The sequence below is a fragment of the Oncorhynchus clarkii genome, chromosome 17 (assembly GCF_045791955.1).
Source record: "Oncorhynchus clarkii lewisi isolate Uvic-CL-2024 chromosome 17, UVic_Ocla_1.0, whole genome shotgun sequence".
In the NCBI taxonomy this organism is placed as follows: domain Eukaryota; kingdom Metazoa; phylum Chordata; class Actinopteri; order Salmoniformes; family Salmonidae; genus Oncorhynchus; species Oncorhynchus clarkii.
Genome location: NC_092163.1, coordinates 69407880 through 69431085, shown reverse-complemented (window position 1 = coordinate 69431085; position 23206 = coordinate 69407880). Strand labels below are relative to the sequence as shown.

The following is a 23206-nucleotide window of genomic DNA, read 5'->3' as shown; positions in this document are numbered from 1 at the left end:
AAGGTGAAATAAACGAAAACCGAAACAGTCCTGTAAGGTGCAGAAAACACTAAACAGAAAATAATCACCCACAAAACACAGGTGGGAAAAGGCTACCTAAGTATGATTCTCAATCAGAGACAACAAACGACACATGCCTCTGATTGAGAACCATACTAGGCCAAACACGTAGAAAATATAACATAGAAAAAAGAACATAGACAACCCACCACAACTCACGCCCTGACCAACCTAACATAAAGACATAAAACTAAGGTAAGAACGTGACAGAGGCACTGAGTTTGAAGGTATGCCTTGAAATACATCCACAGGTCCACCTCCAATTGACTCAAATTATGTCAATTAGCCCATCAGAAGCTTCTAAAGCCATGACATAATTTTCTGGAATTTTCCAAGCTGTTAAAAGGCACAGTCAACTTATTGTATGTAAACTTCTGACCCACTGGAATTGTGATACAGTGAATTATAAGTGAAATAATCTGCCTGTGAACAATTGTTGAAAAAATGACCTGTGTCATGCACAAAGTAGATGTCCAAACCGACTTGCCAAAACTATAGTTTGTTAACAAGACATTTGTGGAGTGGTTGAAAAACAAGTTTTAATGACTCCAACCTAAGCGTATGTAAACTTCCGACTTCAACTGTACATACTCTTACTATTTATTTTAGTAAATAATACAATGTTATCCACCATCAAAATTATATTCTGAATACTGCAATAAACAGTTGTAGCTGATGAAAAATGTAAACAATGCTGTTATTCTACTGTCAAATTCCGTATAGAATTGTATCAAACTGTACTGTTCTTACACAGTTGATAAGCTTTTTTTTTGTGAAGATTCATTTTAGAATGAGAGATGTGAAAATCAAAGGCATTGTACTGTATGTAACATGACATGTTAGGAGATTCATTTATAGTAGGATTTATGTCATCACTAGATGTCAGTGTTTTACCTTTTCAATGCCTTATTGCAATGATGTGATCCACCAGGACTCAGGTCGAGGTATTTTTTATTTGTACCGTTAATAGATACCAAACACCTAGAACTAATATATACCGATTCCACTAACGATGTTAAAGACATACCTTCCTTCTATATTTCTATTTATTAAAAATACATCAAAGGAAATTGGATGACGAAGGCTGTCCAATTATGTTTCTTATATACAGCTAGCTAGTAGTAATAGTCTTCCTAGTTGTCTTCCTTATTACTTGTTTTTGTGTCATCACAGGAAAAGGTACCTTTAACCGTAGCTTCCTGGGTCTAATGGCATTGGCCCATGAAAGAGCCAAAGGCCAAGATGCAGAGCTACGAGCTGCTTTCAACGTGTTTGACAAAGAGGTCAAGGGATATATCGAGTGGAATACACTGAAGTAAGCCTAACATTACCTACAGCATCTATTGCTTGGTTCCAGTTTAGAGACCTTTTTGCCCGTTTTTCCTCGCTATGAACTTAAATGAACTTTAAGAATCAGCTACAAACCACCTCTATTTGCAGGTACAGTATGTGTTGATGAATGCATCAGAATCACTGAATGAGTTGGAGGCAGAGCAAATTATGGAGCCAGATAAAGATTGAGATGGAACCATCGACTATGAAGGTACGAGTAGACCAGTCTCTCAAAATTATATTCATTTTATCTCACTGAAACTAACCTGGATAAAAAAGTTTGAACAAATAACTTAATTTAAAGCATCTGATTTTCTTCTCAAAATTATTGGTGGCCATGATGACTGCAGACTCCTTCAAAATGAGCTAAGTGAATCAAAGAAGCCAGAAATGAAGAGAGAACATTATTTTGGTCAGGGTTGACCGTGTTGGTTACTGTCCTGAACATAATGCTTCACCTGTTTTGATAATGTATTATAATAAAACAAGACCATTTCTCTCAAAATTGGTCCTCAAGTATGCAGATGTTTTCATTAAAATAAAGCTGTGGCTATTACTGCGTTGTGTGCTGACTGATTGAATTTAATTCTTATGGGTGACCTTTGGCGTAAAATATGGTATCTCATATGTATGATTTCTCAAAATTACAGTACTCAAACAAATCCTTACAACCTAACGGTACTATGAATGAAAAGGGCTTGATTGAAAGCGCATTTGCCTCACTGAAAATCCCCAGTCCGTTGCCTGTTAGAGGATGTGACATCATAGGGTTAATTTCCCCAGGCCAGCCACCCGGATATAATCATCCATCTTGGCCTGACAGCATCTGGTCTCCCCAACCATTAAATCCCATTCTCATCCCTATAAAGCCAGATTGACGGCTCAGAGAGCCAACGCCAGCTGCTGCTTTCACCCCAGCCGACCTATCACAGGAGGGATGGGGGAGGGAGCTTTTGATCACAGAGCTCTGTTTGCAGCATCCCTGGAGCAGCTACTGTTATCTAAAACATAAGGGCCAGGATAGGGGAACAGATCTAAAGAAGAGATAGACGGGGAATCCTCTGGAATCATCCAGGGGTCTGGTTGCTTTGTGTGGAGTGGAGCAGGAGGTGAGAAGAAGTGTTTTCCATGTAAACACCCCCTCAGAAGGGATAAGCGGAGGAGCGGTAGAGAGAGGAGGAAGGGTAGAGAGAGGAGGGGTAGAGAGAGGGGAAACATTCCTTCTCCCTAGGATATTACCCCTCTATCTGGCTACCTACTACGGCTCCTTTAAAAAAAATAGTGGTAATCCCATCACATCAAGGAAAGGTAGGTACATACCCCTAACCTGGGAGGGCAATTCAGAGGAGCTTGCATGTCATGTTGGCAGGATTAAAAGCCAGACGTTTGCCGTATTTATACTTATTGACTTACAGAGGAATGCTCACTGTGCAAAATTTCATGGTGTGAAAAGGACAATAAGAGATGATAAACTTGAGAAACATGCTATATTATGGAAATGTTATTTTGACTGTCTTTGTACTGTATTTGATCTCCAATTGGACAGTGACAAAGGCTGAGACTGGCTCTGGGTTGTGATTGGTTGAGATCTTGCACTGCACATGTTCCGCATTAGATGAATAAACAGACAGACAGCTGGCAGACTGCATTCTGAGGTGGGATTGGGGATGGCTCATGTGTCTTTGTTTTCACGGCTCGCTTCGAGGCAAGCAACACTGAACCATGCATGAGAGCACCAGCAGTTCCTGACGACTGTGTAATCTCGTTCTCCATAGCCAATTTGAGTAGGACCTTAAAACAGGTTCACAAGGCTGCGGGGCCAGACAGATGACCAGGACGCATACTCAGAGCCTGTGCCGATCAGCTGCCGGGTGTCTTAACTGACATTTTCAACCTCTCCCTAACCCAGTCTGTAATACCTACAGGTTTCAAGCAGACCACCATAGTCCCTGTGCCCAAGAACGCAAAGGTAACCTGTCTAAATGACTATTGCTTTGAACGGTCATTGCTCACATCAACTAAATGCTTTGAACTGTCATTGCTCAAATCAACACCATCCTCCCAGACAACCTGGACCCACTCCAATTCACATACCACCCCAAGAGATCCACAGATGACACAATTTATTTTGTACTCCACACTGCCCTCCCACCTGGACAAGAGGAACCCCTATGTGAGAATTCAGTTCATTGACTACAGCTCAGCTTTCAACACCATAGTCCTCTTCCAAGCACTATGGTGTTGTTCACCCACATCTGCGTGGCTGCGCACAACTCCAACACCATCATTAAGTTTACTGACGACATGACAGTGGTAGGTCTGATCACTGACGGCAATGAAACCACCTATAGAGAGGTGGTCAGTGACCTGGCAGAGCGGTGCCAGGACAACAACCTCTCCCTCAATGTCAGCAAGACAAAGGAGCTGATTGTGGACTACAGGAAACAGACGGACGAGCACGCCCCCATCAACATTGACAGGGCTGCAGTGGAGCGGGTCGAGTGCTTCAAGTTCCTCTGCGTCCACATCAGTAAGGAATTAACATGGTCCACACACATCAACACAGTCATGAAGGAGGCTGAAAAGATTGGGCATGGCTCTCAGTTCCTCAAAAAGTTATACAGCTGCACCATTGAGAGCATCTTGACTGGCTGCATCAGTGTTTGGTATCGCAACTGCTTGGCATCCGACCACAAGGCGCTACAGAGGGTAGTGTGTACGGCCCAGTACATCACTGGGGCCGAGCTCCCTGCCATCCAGGACCTCTACACCAAGCAATGTCAGAGGAAGGCTAAACATTTTTAAAGACCCCAGCCACCCAAATCACAGACTGTTCTGCAAGCGATACCAATGCACCAAGACTGGAACCAACGGGACCCTAAACAACTTCTACATCCAAGCCATAAGACTACTAAATAGTTAACCAAATATCTACCCAAATATCTGCATTGACCCTTTTTGCACCAACTCTTTTGACTCATCACATAAACTGCTGCTACTGTTTATTACCTATCCTGTTGCCTAGTCACTTTACCCCTACCTGAACATATCTACCTCAATTACCCCATACCCCTGCACATCGACTCGGTACTGGTACCATGTGTATATAGCCAAGATACCGTTACTCATTGTGTATTTACTCCTCGTGTTATAATTGTTTCTATATTTTTCTCTCTGCATTGTTGGGAAGGGCCCATAAGTAAGCATTTCACTGTTCGTCTACACGAACAGTGCACCATTGTTGTTTACAAAGCATGTGACAAATACAATTTTATTTTATTTGTGTGAGACTATACTAGATTGTATCATGTCTGCCATACTATTGTACATGGCAGAATTCAGCATGTAAATACACTGACCCTCTGGCTCACAGTTTAATGATATCTTATGAAGGCTTAATGAAGCCTACACTAGCCCTTTATAAGGTTTGTATACTGTACATGCTTTATAAATACTATATAAAGGGTGGTGTGTGTGGTTGTGCAGTACTACTGTATGTGTGCAAACTTCAGAGCGACTGTGTAAACAGCACACCTTCTGACACATTGCCTAACAAAGTGTGCTGAATTTCTTAGGGTTGGTTTTCCTCTGTATTTTCTCTGCTATGTTCTGCCACCCTTTTCTCTGCTTCTGGTGCCCACATCCTGCCCACAACACCCACTGCTGCCCTGTCGGCACAACAGGTTCTGGGGTTTAATCTGATGGAACCAGGGGTGGGGACATATATGCTTTTACCTGTTTCTACAAATACACACTTCTACGAGGCGAACATCGTGTCATGTCATGAGCACTGTGGAAAAATACACACAATTATTTTGCATCTAGTTTAGTTTTTATGGAGGATGCACCTTGGTGCCAATTTGTTTCAGTATTTCACAAAAAGATTAACACCTGACTGCTTTCAGTAGGTGATTAGAGGTTTTGCCTTGATCAGAATCAGAATGAAAGTGCCCTCCTGTTTGACACGTGTATTTCAGACCTCAAACATGCTACACACACACAAAACCAACCTACAACCAACCAAGCCATATGATATGCTATTGTAGTGTGCATAATATGCTTGTTTGTGTTCTGATCTGATGGTGTTAAATGATCTGTTTTAGGTTCTGCCTGGAGAGTGTGTTCTGGTGTACTCAATGCATTCCCAATGCTTCAGCAGACCTCAGTCCAGAGAGAGTCAACCTGCGGCTGTTGTGACACACCTGAGATACAGACAAGAGTCACATTGAGACAACCACAGCAGTGGGACACAAGACAACTCTCCACATTGCTTTGTTGTTTCCTCTTAGCTGAAACCATGGATATGACTACGGCCAAGACCACCGCAAGCTTTCTCTCCACTGTCTCCAGCACCTCCATGACCCCCATTCTCACTGTTACAACGGACGCCAGGATGGAACATGAGATGGTCACAGAGTCCAGGACAAAACTCATGACCACTAGCATTACTATAACAACAACCAACGAGACAAGCTTCAATGCCACCAAGCTGCCAGAGTTGGAGCTCGAGGGCTCTGAGATGGGCATGGTGTTGGTGCCCTTTGGCATCATCACTGTAATTGGCCTGACATTGGTCGTGGTAAGAAAGCAATCGCTTCAGTCACTACCTAGTTTCCATGCCCACAAAATATGTCTGTTTGTCACGACAGTGTATACAGTATGAATTAGTTTAATTTCCTCCTCTTATCTAATTAACAATGATATGTGTGACTCCCTGTGCCCCACCATGTCTCCCACTCCCAGATGCTGTATATCAGGAAACGGAAGAGGTGAGGAAGTTCCTTATTATATAAGAGTTGAAGTTATCAGCCAGATTTGTGAAAGGGAGGGCTACCTTCCATGCATATCCAAATAATTATAGCATTAAGAGACAAATGTCAGTAATCTTTGTCCTAGAGAACCCAAAAGTTGAACGAGCTGACGTTAGCACAGAGGAGTCCCTGCCCATATTCTGAAAACCTACCTTAATCAAGTACCTTGATTAAATTACACACCCCCTTCCCCTAAAAAAGAAAAAAATAATAACACTCACACTGTTCTTTTCCTACTAACACTGACTATTTTATTGAGGAAAAATTGACTTACTATGATTATGATATGTGGTTGTCTCACATAGCTATATATTTATTTAATTGAAATTTTGAAACAAACAAAGAATACTTAGTAACAAAAATAATATGGCAACTACTGTCCAATGATAATAACAATGAAATAAAAAAGTATGAGGCAACTACTGTCTTCTGTTTTGGAGTGACAGCCAATTTAGTCATTCATACATTGTGCAATTCTGAGTTTTATAACGGCATCCAATAATTAATCTGCAAAGATTGTTATAAATTACATCTAATGCACAAAGTAAGGTCTTGGTTTTGTTTTGATAGATGACGTCACCATAGTGTAGGATAGGATGCAGCAGTTGGGTTACTAAATGATTTTGAATGGATATAGTAAAACCATTCTTAGATCTGTATAGTAACCCAAGTTTATGGTTAGGACTTTTTTTAATGCACTAACTGTAAGTCACTCTGGAAAAGAGCATCTTCTAAATGACCAACATTTAAAATGGAATGTGTTTCTAACTATTACTTTCCTCCTGTCCTGTGTTCACTGTAACTATTACTTTCCTCCTGTCCTGTGTTCACTGTAACTATTACTTTCCTCCTGCCCTGTGTTCACTGTAACTATTACTTTCCTCCTGTCCTGTGTTCACTGTAACTATTACTTTCCTCCTGCCCTGTGTTCACTGTAACTATTACTTTCCTCCTGCCCTGTGTTCACTGTAACTGTTCACTGTGTTCACTGTAACTATTACTTTCCTCCTGCCCTGTGTTCACTGTAACTATTACTTTCCTCCTGCCCTGTGTTCACTGTAACTATTACTTTCCTCCTGCCCTGTGTTCACTGTAACTATTACTTTCCTCCTGCCCTGTGTTCACTGTTCAGACTGGAGAAGCTGAGGCACCAGCTGATGCCCATGTATAACTTTGATCCGGCAGAGGAACAGGATGACTTGGAACAGGAACTACTGGACCACAACCTCACAGGACCCAATAACAAGGTAGTATACGACACAGGTCTGAAGCAGTGCCCAGGCTACACTCCCCTCTTCAGTGACACTGATCCTCTACTGTAAATCTACTATGATACAAGTCTTGATGGTTACATTATGTTCAGACTCGTCTTTAATAACCCGCAGTGATCTATTGCTCACTGATCTACAGTTACTGGATCTCATCTATATTTATCTACAATGGATTCATACATCTATAGGTTCAGAGCATCATAATGTACTCCAACAGAGCTTTGTGACTACAGTGCTTACATTACCAGTAACCAGTTGCTATTTTATTCTCATATGAATGGACTTTTTTCTTTTAAGTTTTGACAATAGGCAAAATGGTAATACATATGGTAAAGTCTAATTTGTGTCTGTTGTTCCATTTTCCTTAAGCTACCCTTTCAAAAAACACTTACATACTACATGTGGACCTTGCCGTGTTAATTATTCTCCCTTTACATACAACAAGTTCAACGATTACAACAGAATACCACTGTACACACATGCACAACCTTTTCTACTACACTGGAGTGACACACACCTATACCCTCATTTCACATCTTCTCTCTGTGTGCCTAATACCATCAAGTTGTTGATTACTGCCTCATCACTCTCACCTCACTGCTCCTAAATGTCCCAAAAATGACTGATTTCCTAATTTTCCCCTTGTGATTGACATGCCTAGGCTATGAATGTGTTTCCAAAAATGTGTGTGGCAGTACTGGTTTCCTTTACAGACGTGTCACTGACAAATACTACATAATTATCTCTTCCAAATTAACATACAGTAGATATCTTAAGTACTCAATTCACTTCTCCACCCATTGATTTGTTTCCCTAACGCTACATTACTAAAACAAATGTTATAAGCAATCACAGCAGTGGCAGATTCAATATTAATTGGTTACAAAATGAAAAATCAGTTCATATGACCACTTATGGCCATGGCATTACAAAGTTATGGTGGATGATTCTAGTATTACCATGGCAACTATTGTGTCTCACAGTTTTACCCCCCCCCCCCCCCCAGACTCTCACGACCTCCCAGGGGATGACACAGAGGCCCAGTCGCCTGGTCTTCACAGACGTAGCCAACGGTCTCAATGCATAACTACACTCTTAAAGACATGAGAGGGGACTGGGGGACATGGGGAGGGGACTAGCTATTCCGTCATTGAGATATGTTGCTCAGGAAAAAAAGGAAAACTGGAATGAAGGCCATGGAAACATACTGATGTCTGGGGGATGTTTTTCAGGCTGGGCTATAAGGGAATTCTGATGTTTAAGTTGTAATGTAGTCATAGTTTAACTGTGAGGTTCTCCCATCATTGTCATTAGTCCACATCGTTTACAGTTGTTAAATTGTCTCCAGTGACTATGGTGGGATATATGGGGAAATTAGGTGAACTTTATTGAACTAAGGATTTTGTACTGGTTGTTATTTGTTGCACAAATACTTCATGGGTTTTTGTTGGATCACTGTCTTTCTCTGTAGTTAAGTGGTAGTGGTGGTAGAACTCCTACATCCATCTTCATTGAAAACTTTGTCTAGAATGTATTCATTTCCACATGTTCGTATTTTGCTGCTAAATGTAGACAACCACATTTGAGAAGAGACTCCTCTAAAATGGTTATGCAAAAATGTTGACTTTTTACTGCTTCCATAATGGTGGTGGACTAGAGACTCGGAACAACAAGGGAATGGACATTCTACACATTGAAGAACTAAAACACGACATCAGGAGATCTGGAGGACAATGCCTGGGGTACTGTAACCCACCTAGTGTACATTACTGTACCCCTGTCCACACGTCCAAAATGTGTCTTTCAGCACTTCTGTCTCTATCGCCCCTTTGCCCTCAAAGTATTAGTATATTTCCTCTAAGTAATAAAGTATTAGTATATTTCCTCTAAGTAATAAAGTATTAGTATATTTCCTCTAACTAATAAAGTATTAGTATATTTCCTCTAAGTAATAAAGTATTAGTATATTTCCTCTAAGTAATAAAGTATTAGTATATTTCCTCTAACTAATAAAGTATTAGTATATTTCCTCTAAGTAATAAAGTATTAGTATATTTCCTCTAAGTAATAAAGTATTAGTATATTTCCTCTAAGTAATAAAGTATTAGTATATTTCCTCTAAGTAATAAAGTATTAGTATATTTCCTCTAAGTAATAAAGTATTAGTATATTTCTTCTAAGTAATAAAGTATTAGTATGTTTCCTCTAAGTAATAAAGTATTAGTATATTTCCTCTAAGTAATAAAGTATTAGTATATTTCCTCCTCTAAGTAATAAAGTATTAGTATATTTCCTCTAAGTAATAAAGTATTAGTATATTTCCTCTAAGTAATAAAGTATTAGTATATTTCCTCTAAGTAATAAAGTATTAGTATATTTCCTCTAAGTAATAAAGTATTAGTATATTTCCTCTAAGTAATAAAGTATTAGTATATTTCTTCTAAGTAATAAAGTATTAGTATGTTTCCTCTAAGTAATAAAGTATTAGTATGTTTCCTCTATAACAAGTAATAAAGCAGCAACATTGGTTTCTATACACTTAAAGATACAGTATTTAACCAACAGTATTTTGACGACCACTTATTGTGCTGCTACTTTTTGATGAATACATGACAGACGAACATAGCTATGTGATACATTTATTGGTAACAGACAGACCAAGCAGCACCTCTACACTCATGCAAAAATACACCATAAAGCGAGACAGATCAGAGGCAAACTAAAAAACACCCTTTTGAGTTGTGTATTCAAGTTCAAATGGATTACATTGAAAATAAATCTTCACGAAGTACATGATCAAGGAGACTGAAATGAAAGGGACACATTTCCAAATGTTGCAAAAAAAAGATGAAAAGCTTAAAAACTGAAGATGTTACGAGATAACAGGACCCAACTACACTACTCAATATTTAAAAGCCCTTGTACATAAAGCATTACAACAAGCATATGACAAACACCTAAGATATGTGTACTTACACACACACACTGAATATACTGTATCTATATCAGTAAGCTCATAGAGCAACACTGTCAATATCATATAGACAGTGGATATCCTGACGTTGCTGAGGTATGAAGTTAGGTTAGGAGGCACTTTTACTGACATCACAATGCAGTACTTCAGGTTTATTTACCTGTACGATATGCTGTTATGAACCTAGTGAGATGAGTGGACAGCAGATATATGTTCTATAGGTCTCATAAGATCACATGGGACAAGCAAAGCTAAAATCAGTCAGCCACCCCTCTGGGACAGTGCTCAGTGCCAAAAACAGACCTGTTTCAGACGTAGTCCACATGGCAAACAGTCATTCCAGCCAAAGACGTGAAGTAATAAGAAAAAGACAGAGTTTAGGTTAGAAACTTGCAACTGACAGAAAAATAACGTATGTGGACTTGTCCACCCTCTCCAGAAATGCATTACAGGAAGAGCCCAAAAAACTAAATGTTAACTTTTATCTCACTATTTCATGTTTCACATGTCACTGACATCAATTCATCAAATGGTATGGTTGTTCATCTAACATCTGCAGTGTGAATGTGAGAACATGAAATGAAATGATGACGTATCTTATGTAAAAAGCTAAGAGGGGAACACGTAAGGGTTCACAGAGGTTGTGAGAACAAATAAAACATAAGTAAAAACTACAGCAAACAGTAAAATATTGGGTCATTTTGAACCCAGGTACTGTAGATAGACCCATTCTCAAGACAGGCATTTCATCAGAGCCAAAGGCTAAAGGCTTCTGCTGGGATTCACCTAAAGAGTCTGTCAGCACGGAAGTGGGAGGGAGAGTGTGAGGCTAGCGGGTACAGTACGTATGGGAGTATCCTGAGTAGGTATGTGTGTGTGTGTTCATTTTTTTGGTATGGGGAGAGGCTATAAGAGTTCTCTGATTTCCGTGACTGAGGTAGACTGAAAGATAAAGGGACTGAGGTGAGTTGAGGTCTGAATGAGGTTTGTGTGTCAAGTCATATTGTGAATGTCAAAAAACAAATCAGAAATACACAATAAAATAGAATAATATCATAACTGAGTAGAATTATATGTTCCTGAATAGCTAAATGCATAGCTACATTAAGGCAAAATACCTGAGGTTTTAATGAGTGTATTGAGAAGATAAAGGTAAATACAAAACCTGAGTGTGGTCCGATGTCATGTCAATTGGACACGGTTGAGTTTAGACTTATTTCTGCTCATGTTAATGGTCCGATGTCATGTCAATTGGACACGGTTGAGTTTAGACTTATTTCTGCTCATGTTAATGGTCCGATGTCATGTCAATTAGACACTGTTGAGTTTAGACTTATTTCTGCTCATGTTAATGGTCATGTGTCAATTGGACACGGTTGAGTTTAGACTTATTTCTGCTCATGTTAATGGTCCGATGTCATGTCAATTAGACACTGTTGAGTTTAGACTTATTTCTGCTCATGTTAATGGTCCGATGCCATGTCAATTGGACACGGTTGAGTTTAGACTTATTTCTGCTCATGTTAATGGTCCGATGTCATGTCAATTGGACACGGTTGAGTTTAGACTTATTTCTGCTCATGTTAATGGTCCGATGCCATGTCAATTGGACACGGTTGAGTTTAGACTTATTTCTGCTCATGTTAATGGTCCGATGTCATGTCAATTGGACACGGTTGAGTTTAGACTTATTTCTGCTCATGTTAATGGTCCGATGTCATGTCAATTGGACACGGTTGGTCTTATTTCGATGTCATGTCATGTCAATTGGACACGGTTGAGTTTAGACTTATTTCTGCTCATGTTAATGGTCCGATGTCATGTCAATTGGACACGGTTGAGTTTAGACTTATTTCTGCTCATGTTAATGGTCCGATGTCATGTCAATTGGACACGGTTGAGTTTACACTGATTTCTGCTCATGTTAATGGTCCGATGTCATGTCAATTGGACACGGTTGAGTTTAGACTTATTTCTGCTCATGTTAATGGTCCGATGTCATGTCAATTGGACACGGTTGAGTTTAGACTTATTTCTGCTCATGTTAATGGTCCGATGTCATGTCAATTGGACACGGTTGAGTTTAGACTTATTTTGAGTTTAGACTGCTCATGTTAATGGTCCGATGTCATGTCAATTGGACACGGTTGAGTTTAGACTTATTTCTGCTCATGTTAATGGTCCGATGTCATGTCAATTGGACACGGTTGAGTTTAGACTTATTTCTGCTCATGTTAATGGTCCGATGTCATGTCAATTGGACACTGTTGAATTTAGACTTATTTCTGCTCATGTTAATGGTCCGATGTCATGTCAATTGGACACGGTTGAGTTTAGACTTATTTCTGCTCATGTTAATGGTCCGATGTCATGTCAATTGGACACGGTTGAGTTTAGACTTATTTCTGCTCATGTTAATGGTCCGATGTCATGTCAATTGGACACGGTTGAGTTTAGACTTATTTCTGCTCATGTTAATGGTCCGATGTCATGTCAATTGGACACGGTTGAGTTTAGACTTATTTCTGCTCATGTTAATGGTCCGATGTCATGTCAATTGGACACGGTTGAGTTTAGACTTATTTCTGCTCATGTTAATGGTCCGATGTCATGTCAATTGGACACGGTTGAGTTTAGACTTATTTCTGCTCATGTTAATGGTCCGATGTCATGTCAATTGGACACGGTTGAGTTTAGACTTATTTCTGCTCATGTTAATGGTCCGATGTCATGTCAATTGGACACGGTTGAGTTTAGACTTATTTCTGCTCATGTTAATGGTAATGTAAAATGTATTCCCATTCAAATATATATCTAACAAAATATCCCTGTGTTTCTTCACAATCAGGACAGACATAACGTAAATTGGGCCACGCCTCTTGTCCCAGTAGTCGCTGTTTGAAATGCATCCTTTTCTTTTGAAAACCCTTCCCCACCATCATCATCATCACCATCACCACATACACGCACACACGTACGTGCTCACACACATGCACGCACGCACACACACACAAACACACAGCATCAACCAATCTCGTTCATGAGAAAGGGTTTGGGCAGTCAAACTGAATTGTTGCACGCATTGACCAAATCCTTAGTAATCAATCAACTGACCAAAGCTATGTCCATCATTGACCCAGCCTCAGGGCTGGATAGACTCCAGGCACAATAACCCAACCAGGCCTACTGTTCTACAAAGCAGGGCTATTATCTGTTGTTTTAGATCCTCATGACAGTGGAGGTTGGATTATACACTCTTAGAAAAAAAGGTGCTATCTAGAACCTAAAAGGGTTCTTTGGCTGTCCCAATAGAACCCTTATTGTTTGCATGTAGAACCCACAGAAGGTTCTACATGGAACTTAAAAATGTTCTACCTTGAACCAAAAAGTGTTCTACCTGGAACCAAAAGGGTTCTCCTATGGGGACAGACAAAGAACCCTTTTGGAACCCTTTTTACACCTCTGTCTCTGCCCAAACCTTGAGGTAGTACTGTGGCACATTGTCTATTCCCCCTCTGCTTCTTCCTGGGCTGGAGAGTGAGATGGTGAAGCCTCAGTGGGTAAAGATTGTGACTGTGAGGGGCCCTCCTCGGTTTCTTCTGAAGGACCCTGTGAAAAGACACAAAAATACAGACATTAGTATGTACATGTATGTGTGAGAGTGTGAGAGTGAGTGCTTGCGTGTGCATGTGTTTGTGTAATGAGTAATGATATACTTGTATGAGTGTGTAAATGAGTGATTCTTTACATGTGGGGAAATAGGTCTGTACGCGAGACCAAGAAATGCTAGGGAGAAGATGGTTATGTCAGGAAACCAAGAAGAAAGGGGAAGAGAGCGGTTATATCAGGTTTCCCCGCTCAGCATTGACTCATTCGCATGTCTGTGTCTGAAAAAGGGAGTCTGTCTATGGTTTCAGTTCTTAATGTGTTTTAACTTCTTTGAAACTTGGTTCTGCAGTGAAGATTGTGATAAGATGGATGAGGAAGTTGAATGACATTGGCCTCTTTTTGTGCCCGTGTTGGTGTAATCCGTTGATTCTCTGAAAGAAGGTGCTATTTGAACGGAAGTTCATATTCATCCTCCATGAAAGTAGTGCTCAAGTACAATAGGTAAGAGGATCATTTGAAGAATAAAAACATAATATGACCTATTATGGTGTACTCCTTCTTACCTGCTGTTCCTGGACAACTTCTTGAACTACTCTCTGAGGCTTTGGAGAAGAATAAAAGTGAGAGAAAAAGAAGAGAGAAAGGTTGTTCAATCAATCAGTCAAACTCTCCATTGCACAATGCAGGCCAGCAGTCGACAACTTCAATCGTCAAGGGCTGCAACGTTTTACTTTGAATCAGTGAATGATTTAGACCAGGACTATTCAACTCTTACCCTACAAGGTCCGGAGCCTGATGGTTTTCTGTTCTAAATTATAAATTCATTGCATCCACCCGGTGCCCAAGGTCTAAATCAGTCCCTGTTTAAAGGGGAACAACGAAAAGCAATGGGTCTGGCTTCGAGGTCCAGAGTTGAGTTTGAGGGATTTGGACCAACGATGGGCAACTCAGTCGGGATCTCAAATTACTGTTGACAGTTTGAATAGCAGAATACACAAGGTGCAATTTCAAAATGTGGTTGTGAATCAGCAGTTTTTATCTTGTTATGTCAGTCACTGACAGTCACTCAATTAGCCCATGTCAGCAAAAAAAACATTTGATTGTTGAGTCAGCCTAAACTTACCGACCAGGGGGTCCCCATTGATTTTGTTAGTCACTCTCACTCAGATATCATATCCTCCCCACGAGGGGAATTTCACTTAGGGCCACCAAAAGTCTAGGACTGGTTCTGACTGCATGTGTTGGTATGGTTGAGGGTAAGCAGACCCGCGAGCCATTGCGGCCCTCATGATTAGTTCAGATTTTTTTTGTGGCCCCCACCCCCATCAAAGTTACCATCCCTGATTCAGACCTAGGACACCAGGTTAGGGAATGCTCTTGCCAATCACTGACACGAATCAGGAAAAACACTACTGCCCTTAAATCATAAAAGTCTAAGCCGTTGGAGGGCTACTGTTACAAGATGGTCATACCATGGATCATTTAGCTATTTTAGGACCCCTTTAGGTATACATTTTTGTTGTTGTTGAAATTGCTCACAGCCCATATAAACGCATTTTTATTTTTATTTAACTAGGCAAGTCAGTTAAGAACAAATTCTTACTTACAATGACAGCCTAGGAACAGTGGGTTAACTGCCTTGTTCGGGGGCAGAACGACAGATCTTTACCTTGTCAGCTCGGGGTTCGATCTAGCAACCTTTCGGTTACTGGCCCAACGCTCTAACCACTAGGCTACCTGCCACCCCCTAAACGACAAAACAGACAGTACAAAAATAAATCATAAGGAATAAGGTTTTGAAGTGTCTGTCCTATATCTAGGAGATATAAGAAAGCTCAGGAAATATATATTTCAATTTTGGACACACGGTTAACCCCTTTTTTGGAGGGCACAAAACTACTTCCATACTTTCATTCATTTTTGATAATGGTACCTGGTTACCATCAGAGTCCCGTGACACTTATGGGGGTTGTAGAGCAAAACGGAGAACAACATCGTGTTTGTGAGTCTCCTCTTTCCATAGTGGGGTCATATTAGTTTGTAGCCCAAACGGTTTGGACGCTACAGACAGAAGTTGGCACATCGACTCTATTGACTTCAGATGACTCCTGTGAGGCTTCTGGGGGTTGTAGAGCAAAATGGAGAAACCGTTCAGACACGACAGAAGTTTTTTGTGAGAAGACCAATTTTCAGAATGTCTTCTGGTCTGACAAACAGAGCTTTAGCTCTGCCACTTTTCACAACAGATGCGGAACGCCGACATAGGTGGTTGCGTTTGATTGAGATACAGCCCATGCAAATATATATATATATCTCTAGCTTAAACAGACTCTTATGGATATTTTAAGGCAGCACTTACCAAACTTGGTCCTGGGGAGCCCAAAGGGTGTTTATTTTGTTTCTTGCCCGAGCACTACACAGCTGATTCAAATAATCAATTAATCATCAAGCTTTGATAATTTGAATCAGCTGTGTGGAAGAAAAAAAAAGTGCACCCCTTGGGGACCCCAGGACCAAGTTTGTGAAACACTGCCTTAAGGACTGAAGTTGTGCATTCCTAGGATACAAAGAGAGATAGGAGTCTAGGGGCGTACATTTGAGGCGCATATCAGTAGGCCTCATTACATGTGTGTGCTTGAGTGAGTGTGTACGTTAGCCTCATACCCATTTCCTTGGCCGGCCCCTTGGTCTTCTCTCCCCGACAGGCTCTACTTCCTGACACAGAAAGGATGGAGGATAAAGCAGAGATGATTGTATTGTTTATTATATACACAAAATGTCTACTCACAACCCTATTCCTACAGTTGATATTTTCTGTTCAGCTCCTCTGCCTAGTCGGATTCTTTGTTTTTATTGCATATTTCATGTTAACGATATCCATGAACATGAGAAGATGATCTTACCTTGGGTGTGGCACGAGGGCCTTTGTTCTTGCTTCCTCTGGGTCGTCCTCTCGGCCTCTTTGGAGTTGGGGGGCCAGTGGGCTCCTGGGGAGAGATGAAGCAAAATCAGGAACTGCTATGGTTATCACTCCGACTCTTTCCATAGCCAAAGCAGCTGTGACCCACTCTATTCAATAACATTGTATAGAAAAACCTATGCCAGACTACAGTTGTTAAAATGTGCATTTGGGTTGCTGCTTATGACAGGGTGATATATTTCAGTTATTGAGTCATATACAGATGTAGGATCTTAATTTGATCACCCTGTTACAGGAGAATGTTCCTACAATGCAGGACATGTTTTGTGTATTTGATTTTTAAAAAGGCTTCTGAAGTTTGTAATTTCCACTTAGAAATTTCAGACTTCATTTTCCCTTACGAAAAATGTATCAACCAATATAAAATGTTTCATTAATTATAATCCACATAATTATTCACATTTCCTGTTGCTGCAGGATTATTTTCCTGCTCATCAAACTAGCTCAAATTAAGATCCTACATCTGCAGGGTCCTGTACAGTGTATGAAGTATGTATGTGGAGGGTTCTGTGGTGGTCCAACCTCCTGTTGTTTCCGTGGGCGACCCCGGCCCCTGCGTGGAGGTGTAGAGTTAGGTGATTGGGCCACGCCTGGCTGTGGTGACGGCTCCTTGGTCCCGCTGTTGCTCATCCCTGTGTCTGTCCACCAGCGCAGTAAGATGGGGCTGTGGGCATGGATGCCCAGAGCTCAGGCCTCAGGGCAGAGGGTTAGGGAGGGGCAGACTTGAACGGCAGGGGGTAGGACACCTGGGAAGTAGAAGGGGGGCTCAGGTTAGCTAGTCAGTGTTGGGCCATCTCTTTCTAGTAGGCCTATTGTAAAGACATATATAGTTTATACTATCATGCATAATCTTTGTATTGTTCCAATGTGACTGGGGGCTGGACAAGTTGATACAAATACACTTTCCTCCTCTCACTCTGAACCTCATAAAATCATTATGAAAGGCCACACTGCTTTCGTCTTGCAGTCAGTCACAGAGCAAGAGTGAGAGCTGCTTTATAAAAGCCTTTGCACCAGCCATTGCAGGTTCATCTGAACACAGACAGGGGTTTGGCATACATAGAGAAACATTATCTCAGTCTGCAGTAACTATAAGTAGCAGAGATATTCACAACTCAGTATCCCATTCAACATTTAGATCTAATCCATCCAGTCTGTACCGGTTATTATTGGTTATCTACTGTATGTCTGTGAGGCTGTATATTTAGGCTATATGCCTGCTTGTTGAGATATTTGTTAGATTATGTGAGTATACAGTGCTTTCAACATGGGCTTCTCAGTTACTTTGTACTTGAGTTCATATGTGCCTTTAATCTAATATCACCTTCCAAATTGAATACTGTATCACCTTCTAAATCAAATACCACCTTCTAAATCAAATACCACCTTCTAAATCAAATACCACCTTCTAAATCAAATACCACCTTCTAAATCAAATACCACCTTCTAAATCAAATACCACCTTCTAAATCAAATACCACCTTCTAAATCAAATACCACCTTCTAAATCAAATACCACCTTCTAAATCAAATACCACCTTCTAAATCAAATACCACCTTCTAAATCAAATACCACCTTCTGAATCAAATACCACCTTCTAAATCAAATACCACCTTCTAAATCAAATACCACCTTCTAAATCAAATACCACCTTCTAAATCAAATACCACCTTCTAAATCAAATACCACCTTCTAAATCAAATACCACCTTCTAAATCAAATACCACCTTCTAAATCAAATACCACCTTCTAAATCAAATACCACCTTCTAAATCAAATACCACCTTCTAAATCAAATACCACCTTCTAAATCAAATACCACCTTCTAAATCAAATACCACCTTCTGAATCAAATACCACCTTCTGAATCAAATACCACCTTCTAAATCAAATACCACCTTCTAAATCAAATACCACCTTCTAAATCAAATATCACCTTCTAAATCAAATACCACCTTCTAAATCAAATACCACCTTCTAAATCAAATACCACCTTCTAAATCAAATACCACCTTCTAAATCAAATACCACCTTCTAAATCAAATACCACCTTCTAAATCAAATACCACCTTCTAAATCAAATACCACCTTCTAAATCAAATATCACCTTCTAAATCAAATACCACCTTCTAAATCAAATATCACCTTCTAAATCAAATACCACCTTCTAAATCAAATACCACCTTCTAAATCAAATACCACCTTCTAAATCAAATACCACCTTCTAAATCAAATACCACCTTCTAAATCAAATACCATCAAATACCACCTTCTAAATCAAATACCACCTTCTAAATCAAATACCACCTTCTAAATCAAATACCACCTTCTAAATCAAATACCACCTTCTAAATCAAATACCACCTTCTAAAAATACCACCTTCTGAATCAAATACCACCTTCTAAATCAAATACCACCTTCTAAATCAAATACCACCTTCTAAATCAAATACCACCTTCTAAATCAAATACCACCTTCTAAATCAAATACCACCTTCTAAATCAAATACCACCTTCCAAATCAAATACCACCTTCTAAATCAAATACCACCTTCTGAATCAAATACCACCTTCTAAATCAAATACCACCTTCTAAATCAAATACCACCTTCTGAATCAAATACCACCTTCTAAATCAAATACCACCTTCCAAATCAAATATTGTCTGCACTTTGCATACAGATATTGGAGGCTAAAATCCAGTACTAAATATTTTGCTGCTACACAGGTTACTTTTGTTTATTTCACTAATAACTAAAAACTAGAGGGATTAAAGGACACTTAATTGATTTGAATGATGTAATTCTGCATTTCATTCCTTCATTAATTAATTAATTGTGTTGTTAATTTTGACTGATTATAGAAACATGTAGAACATAATCAGAATTCCAAGATCAAGCTCATGCACAGACCAATCAAAAAGGAGATACATCTTGTTGCATTGATATACACTGTAGCTTTTCTTTACCAACAAAAGCATTTAAGTAGGAAGTTGGGAGTTGAATGTGTCTGTCTGCAGGTGTAGGCTACGATGTTTTTAAACACAGGTGAAGTCTATGAACAGATACTTTTGCATAGCAGGAGACGATTCGTTTAACTATGTTGCTGGCAGTGAACTAGGAGGACTGAATGTACTTTTTCCATATGGGCGGCAACTGCAACCATAAAAACACATTCTGTGCATTCTTTTAAAACTACCAAAATGTGTGTCAGGCAGCGTACATTAAAACTGTCACGTCTCTTATGTTATACTTTTAAACTTTAGGTCTACTTGACTTAAAAGGCGCCACTTACCAACATAAAATATATGTTAGAGCAGTGGTATGGTGTCCAATGGAGCAGGACTAACATTGGGCTATAAGAACGATACAGTAGATCACACAAAAGAAAAGTAAACTATTTGTGCATTTTTATCTTTATAGCATAGTCTATATAGTAGACATACACTGCATCGTCAATACATGTTTAATCGGGACATTCAATTAATTTGACATAATTATTACATAACCTGTATGAGTTTATTTTAATTTACAGCCGGCGCGAAAGCCATGTGTTTACAGCAGAAGATGCAGGGAGAGAGCAAATCATATCGAATCGAAGGACAGCAGTTTGTCTGCGGGTAACCGTTGTACTTAATCTGAATGATCTGAACACACGATTGAGTAGTAACATATTAATCAAATTGAAGAGAAAAATATCAACAATGTTATTGTACAAAAATAAACGATAGCCTGTAGGCAGGCCTATAGGAAGGGTAAAATGCTTCACCTACCTTGCTCCCACCAGCTGGTTTTATTGTTAAACTAGACTACCTAATAAAAACACCGATGGAATTGTAGGAAAGTTTACTATATTCAGTCTATATTTTATTCTTACGATTTCTTAATCTTACAGACAGTTCCTTGAATAAAGTTAATCTTGGAATGAACTAACAATATGTATCTTTCTTTCTTTCTTTCTCTCTCCCCCTCCCTCCTTTCCTCTATCTCACTCAGTCTGTGTGTGATCTTACGTTTGTCTGTCGTATCCTCGTAGTCACGAATACCCCAGTTGAAGTATGATGGGGGTTGGAGCTGGATCATATAGGAACATTGCATACTTTCTCTACCATAGAGGAGGGGTGAAACAGTCGAACACGCCCCTTGCTCATTGGACCACCCACTTGTGAGTGATGGGCATCATACAGATGTAGGATCTTAATTTGATCAAACTGTTGCAGGAGAACTTTCCTGCAATTCAGGACATTTTCAACTTGAACTTTTCTGCAATGCATTACATTTTAAACTTGTACTGTATTAACAAGTCTTCTGAAGTTTGTAATTTCCACTTTGACATTTCAGACTTGATTTTCCCTTATGAAAAATGTATCAACCCCTACAAAAATGTCCAATAATTATAATCCACGTAATTATTCACATTTCCTGTTGCTGCAGGATTATTTTCCTGCTGTATCGACCTGGCTCAAATTAAGATCTTACATCTGTAGGCTACACTACACTACACAGAGGGTTTTACATAGAACCCAAAAGGGTTCTACCTGGAGCCAAAAAGGGTTCTTCAAAGGGTTATCCTATGGGGACAGCCGAAGAACCCCTTTGGAACTCTGTTTTCAAAAAGTGTAGCTGTAGATACTGCAGATCATACAGTTACAGTACCATGAAAATAGGTCCGTAAACAATTGCTTAACCTGCGTTATTCTGTGTGTGGAATGGACTTCAAAACAAGAATTCGAGCTAATATGTTAAAGTTTGTTTACTCAACAAACTGCTGAAGTGACCTAAATTCAGTGCTTAATTTGAGCCGGATCTTGCCGGAACAGGATCCGGCACCTCCGTTTTGGACTGTTTTGTCACGGAACCTATTTGGCCAGATCCGGTACCTCTCCTGGCATGAAAAATAATGTTAACTTTTTGCATTGTAAAAACTAGAATAAAAGTGATCAAAGTTAATTCGATTTACCTCTTAATTCTCCTGTCCCCACAAAAAAACAATGTGAAAAATGTGATTTTCAGCCCGGGAAGGCCAATAATTTTGCCACAGAGGATCAATGGCTTGCCTAGCTGTGGATTGTAGCCCAATAACAAGGAATAGCCTACAGTCCGGAATGAACAAGACATCTGTCAGTGAAAAAACAGCAGGCAGGCAAAACAGGTCTTTCACAATATTTCAAATACAGTCGAGGGAAAACACAGGTTTGGAAATAGAAGACTATGCTGTAGGCTAGAAAAATATTTGATCAACTTCCAAATATTGTTTTACAAATGAGAGAGAGATAGGCTTTCGGCACGAGCTCACCGGCCATCACTAGCAAGTGAGCTGCTCATCATTGGGTGAGTCAGTGAAACTGGAAAGCACTTTTAGGATTATAATTTCCTTCTCATATTGTAGCCTACAATATTTGTATCCACACACTAAGGCCTAGGCTATTGATGGATTCAAGACAAGGTCATTTTTATTGATCTCAGATTCTTAGTTTGTCAGTGTCAAAGTAGCCTGCCATTTCGATCATTTGTGCGGTATTAAAAAATATTTGGACAAAGTCTCCAGTCATGTAAAATTATGTAGAATTGTATGACATGCGTTTATAAAAGGCCAACACTTTTCCAGACCCTAGGCTACTAAAAATGTACCCCATGTGTGCAACTTCTGTAACTGCCTCAACTCTACTGCTCTATGCCACTATGAAAATGCAATGAAATGCATGCAATGCTTTATTATAAAGGTAACTTTTTCCCTCATGTGTTCCGGTACCTCAGAACTCCACAAGTCACCCCCCTCTCGCGCTCACTTTTTGTTCCAGCACCTCCCGATTAAAAAATAAAGTTCATTTTTGCTCAAAACCACAGCCATCATTATTATATTGCCCAGCATGCTCTGTTGCAGGTTGATTTTCAGAATTGTTTGTTTCAATACCTGTGTTTTTGCATGCACATTGATTGGTTGATTCATCTTATGCTACACAAACAACATACATTTTTCTAAACTAATCCAATGTGTTAGTAGTTGGGCTTATTGCACCCAGTTCTGAGATGGCTATTCCAGTTTATATGATTTCGGTAGTCTTAATAATCAATCTTCCCTACTCCAGAAGTCTTTCTGAATGCAGGATGCAGACGATTAAAAGTTCCAATTGTTGGATATCCTCAGTCTAGCTGTTCTCCAATAGGA

At 39.7% G+C, this 23206-nt stretch overlaps 2 protein-coding genes across 3 annotated transcripts; one reads left to right on the top strand and one right to left on the bottom strand.

Annotated features, from left to right (window-relative positions):
• Nucleotides 1-2386: 2386 nt before the first annotated feature.
• LOC139369910 (uncharacterized protein C3orf18 homolog) lies at nt 2387-9323 on the top strand. 2 transcript variants are annotated; one of them, XM_071109192.1, is made up of 5 exons: nt 2387-2501; nt 5496-5971; nt 6136-6161; nt 7336-7450; nt 8481-9323. In XM_071109192.1, exons 2-5 carry the CDS (start codon nt 5540-5542, stop codon nt 8559-8561), a joined length of 654 nt encoding a protein of 217 aa, XP_070965293.1. In that variant the 5' UTR covers nt 2387-2501; nt 5496-5539; the 3' UTR covers nt 8562-9323. The 2 variants fall into 2 exon arrangements, with proteins under 2 accessions (XP_070965293.1, XP_070965292.1); XM_071109191.1 differs by having other exon boundaries at nt 2387-2700.
• A 776-nt stretch (nt 9324-10099) lies between these two features.
• Nucleotides 10100-21058, bottom strand: LOC139369909 (high mobility group protein HMGI-C-like). Its single transcript, XM_071109190.1, has 6 exons — nt 20811-21058; nt 17560-17783; nt 16961-17044; nt 16722-16772; nt 14621-14659; nt 10100-14057 (listed from the first exon to the last, which is right to left on the bottom strand). Exons 2-6 carry the CDS (start codon nt 17665-17667, stop codon nt 13953-13955), a joined length of 387 nt encoding a protein of 128 aa, XP_070965291.1. The 5' UTR covers nt 17668-17783; nt 20811-21058; the 3' UTR covers nt 10100-13952.
• Nucleotides 21059-23206: the final 2148 nt, after the last annotated feature.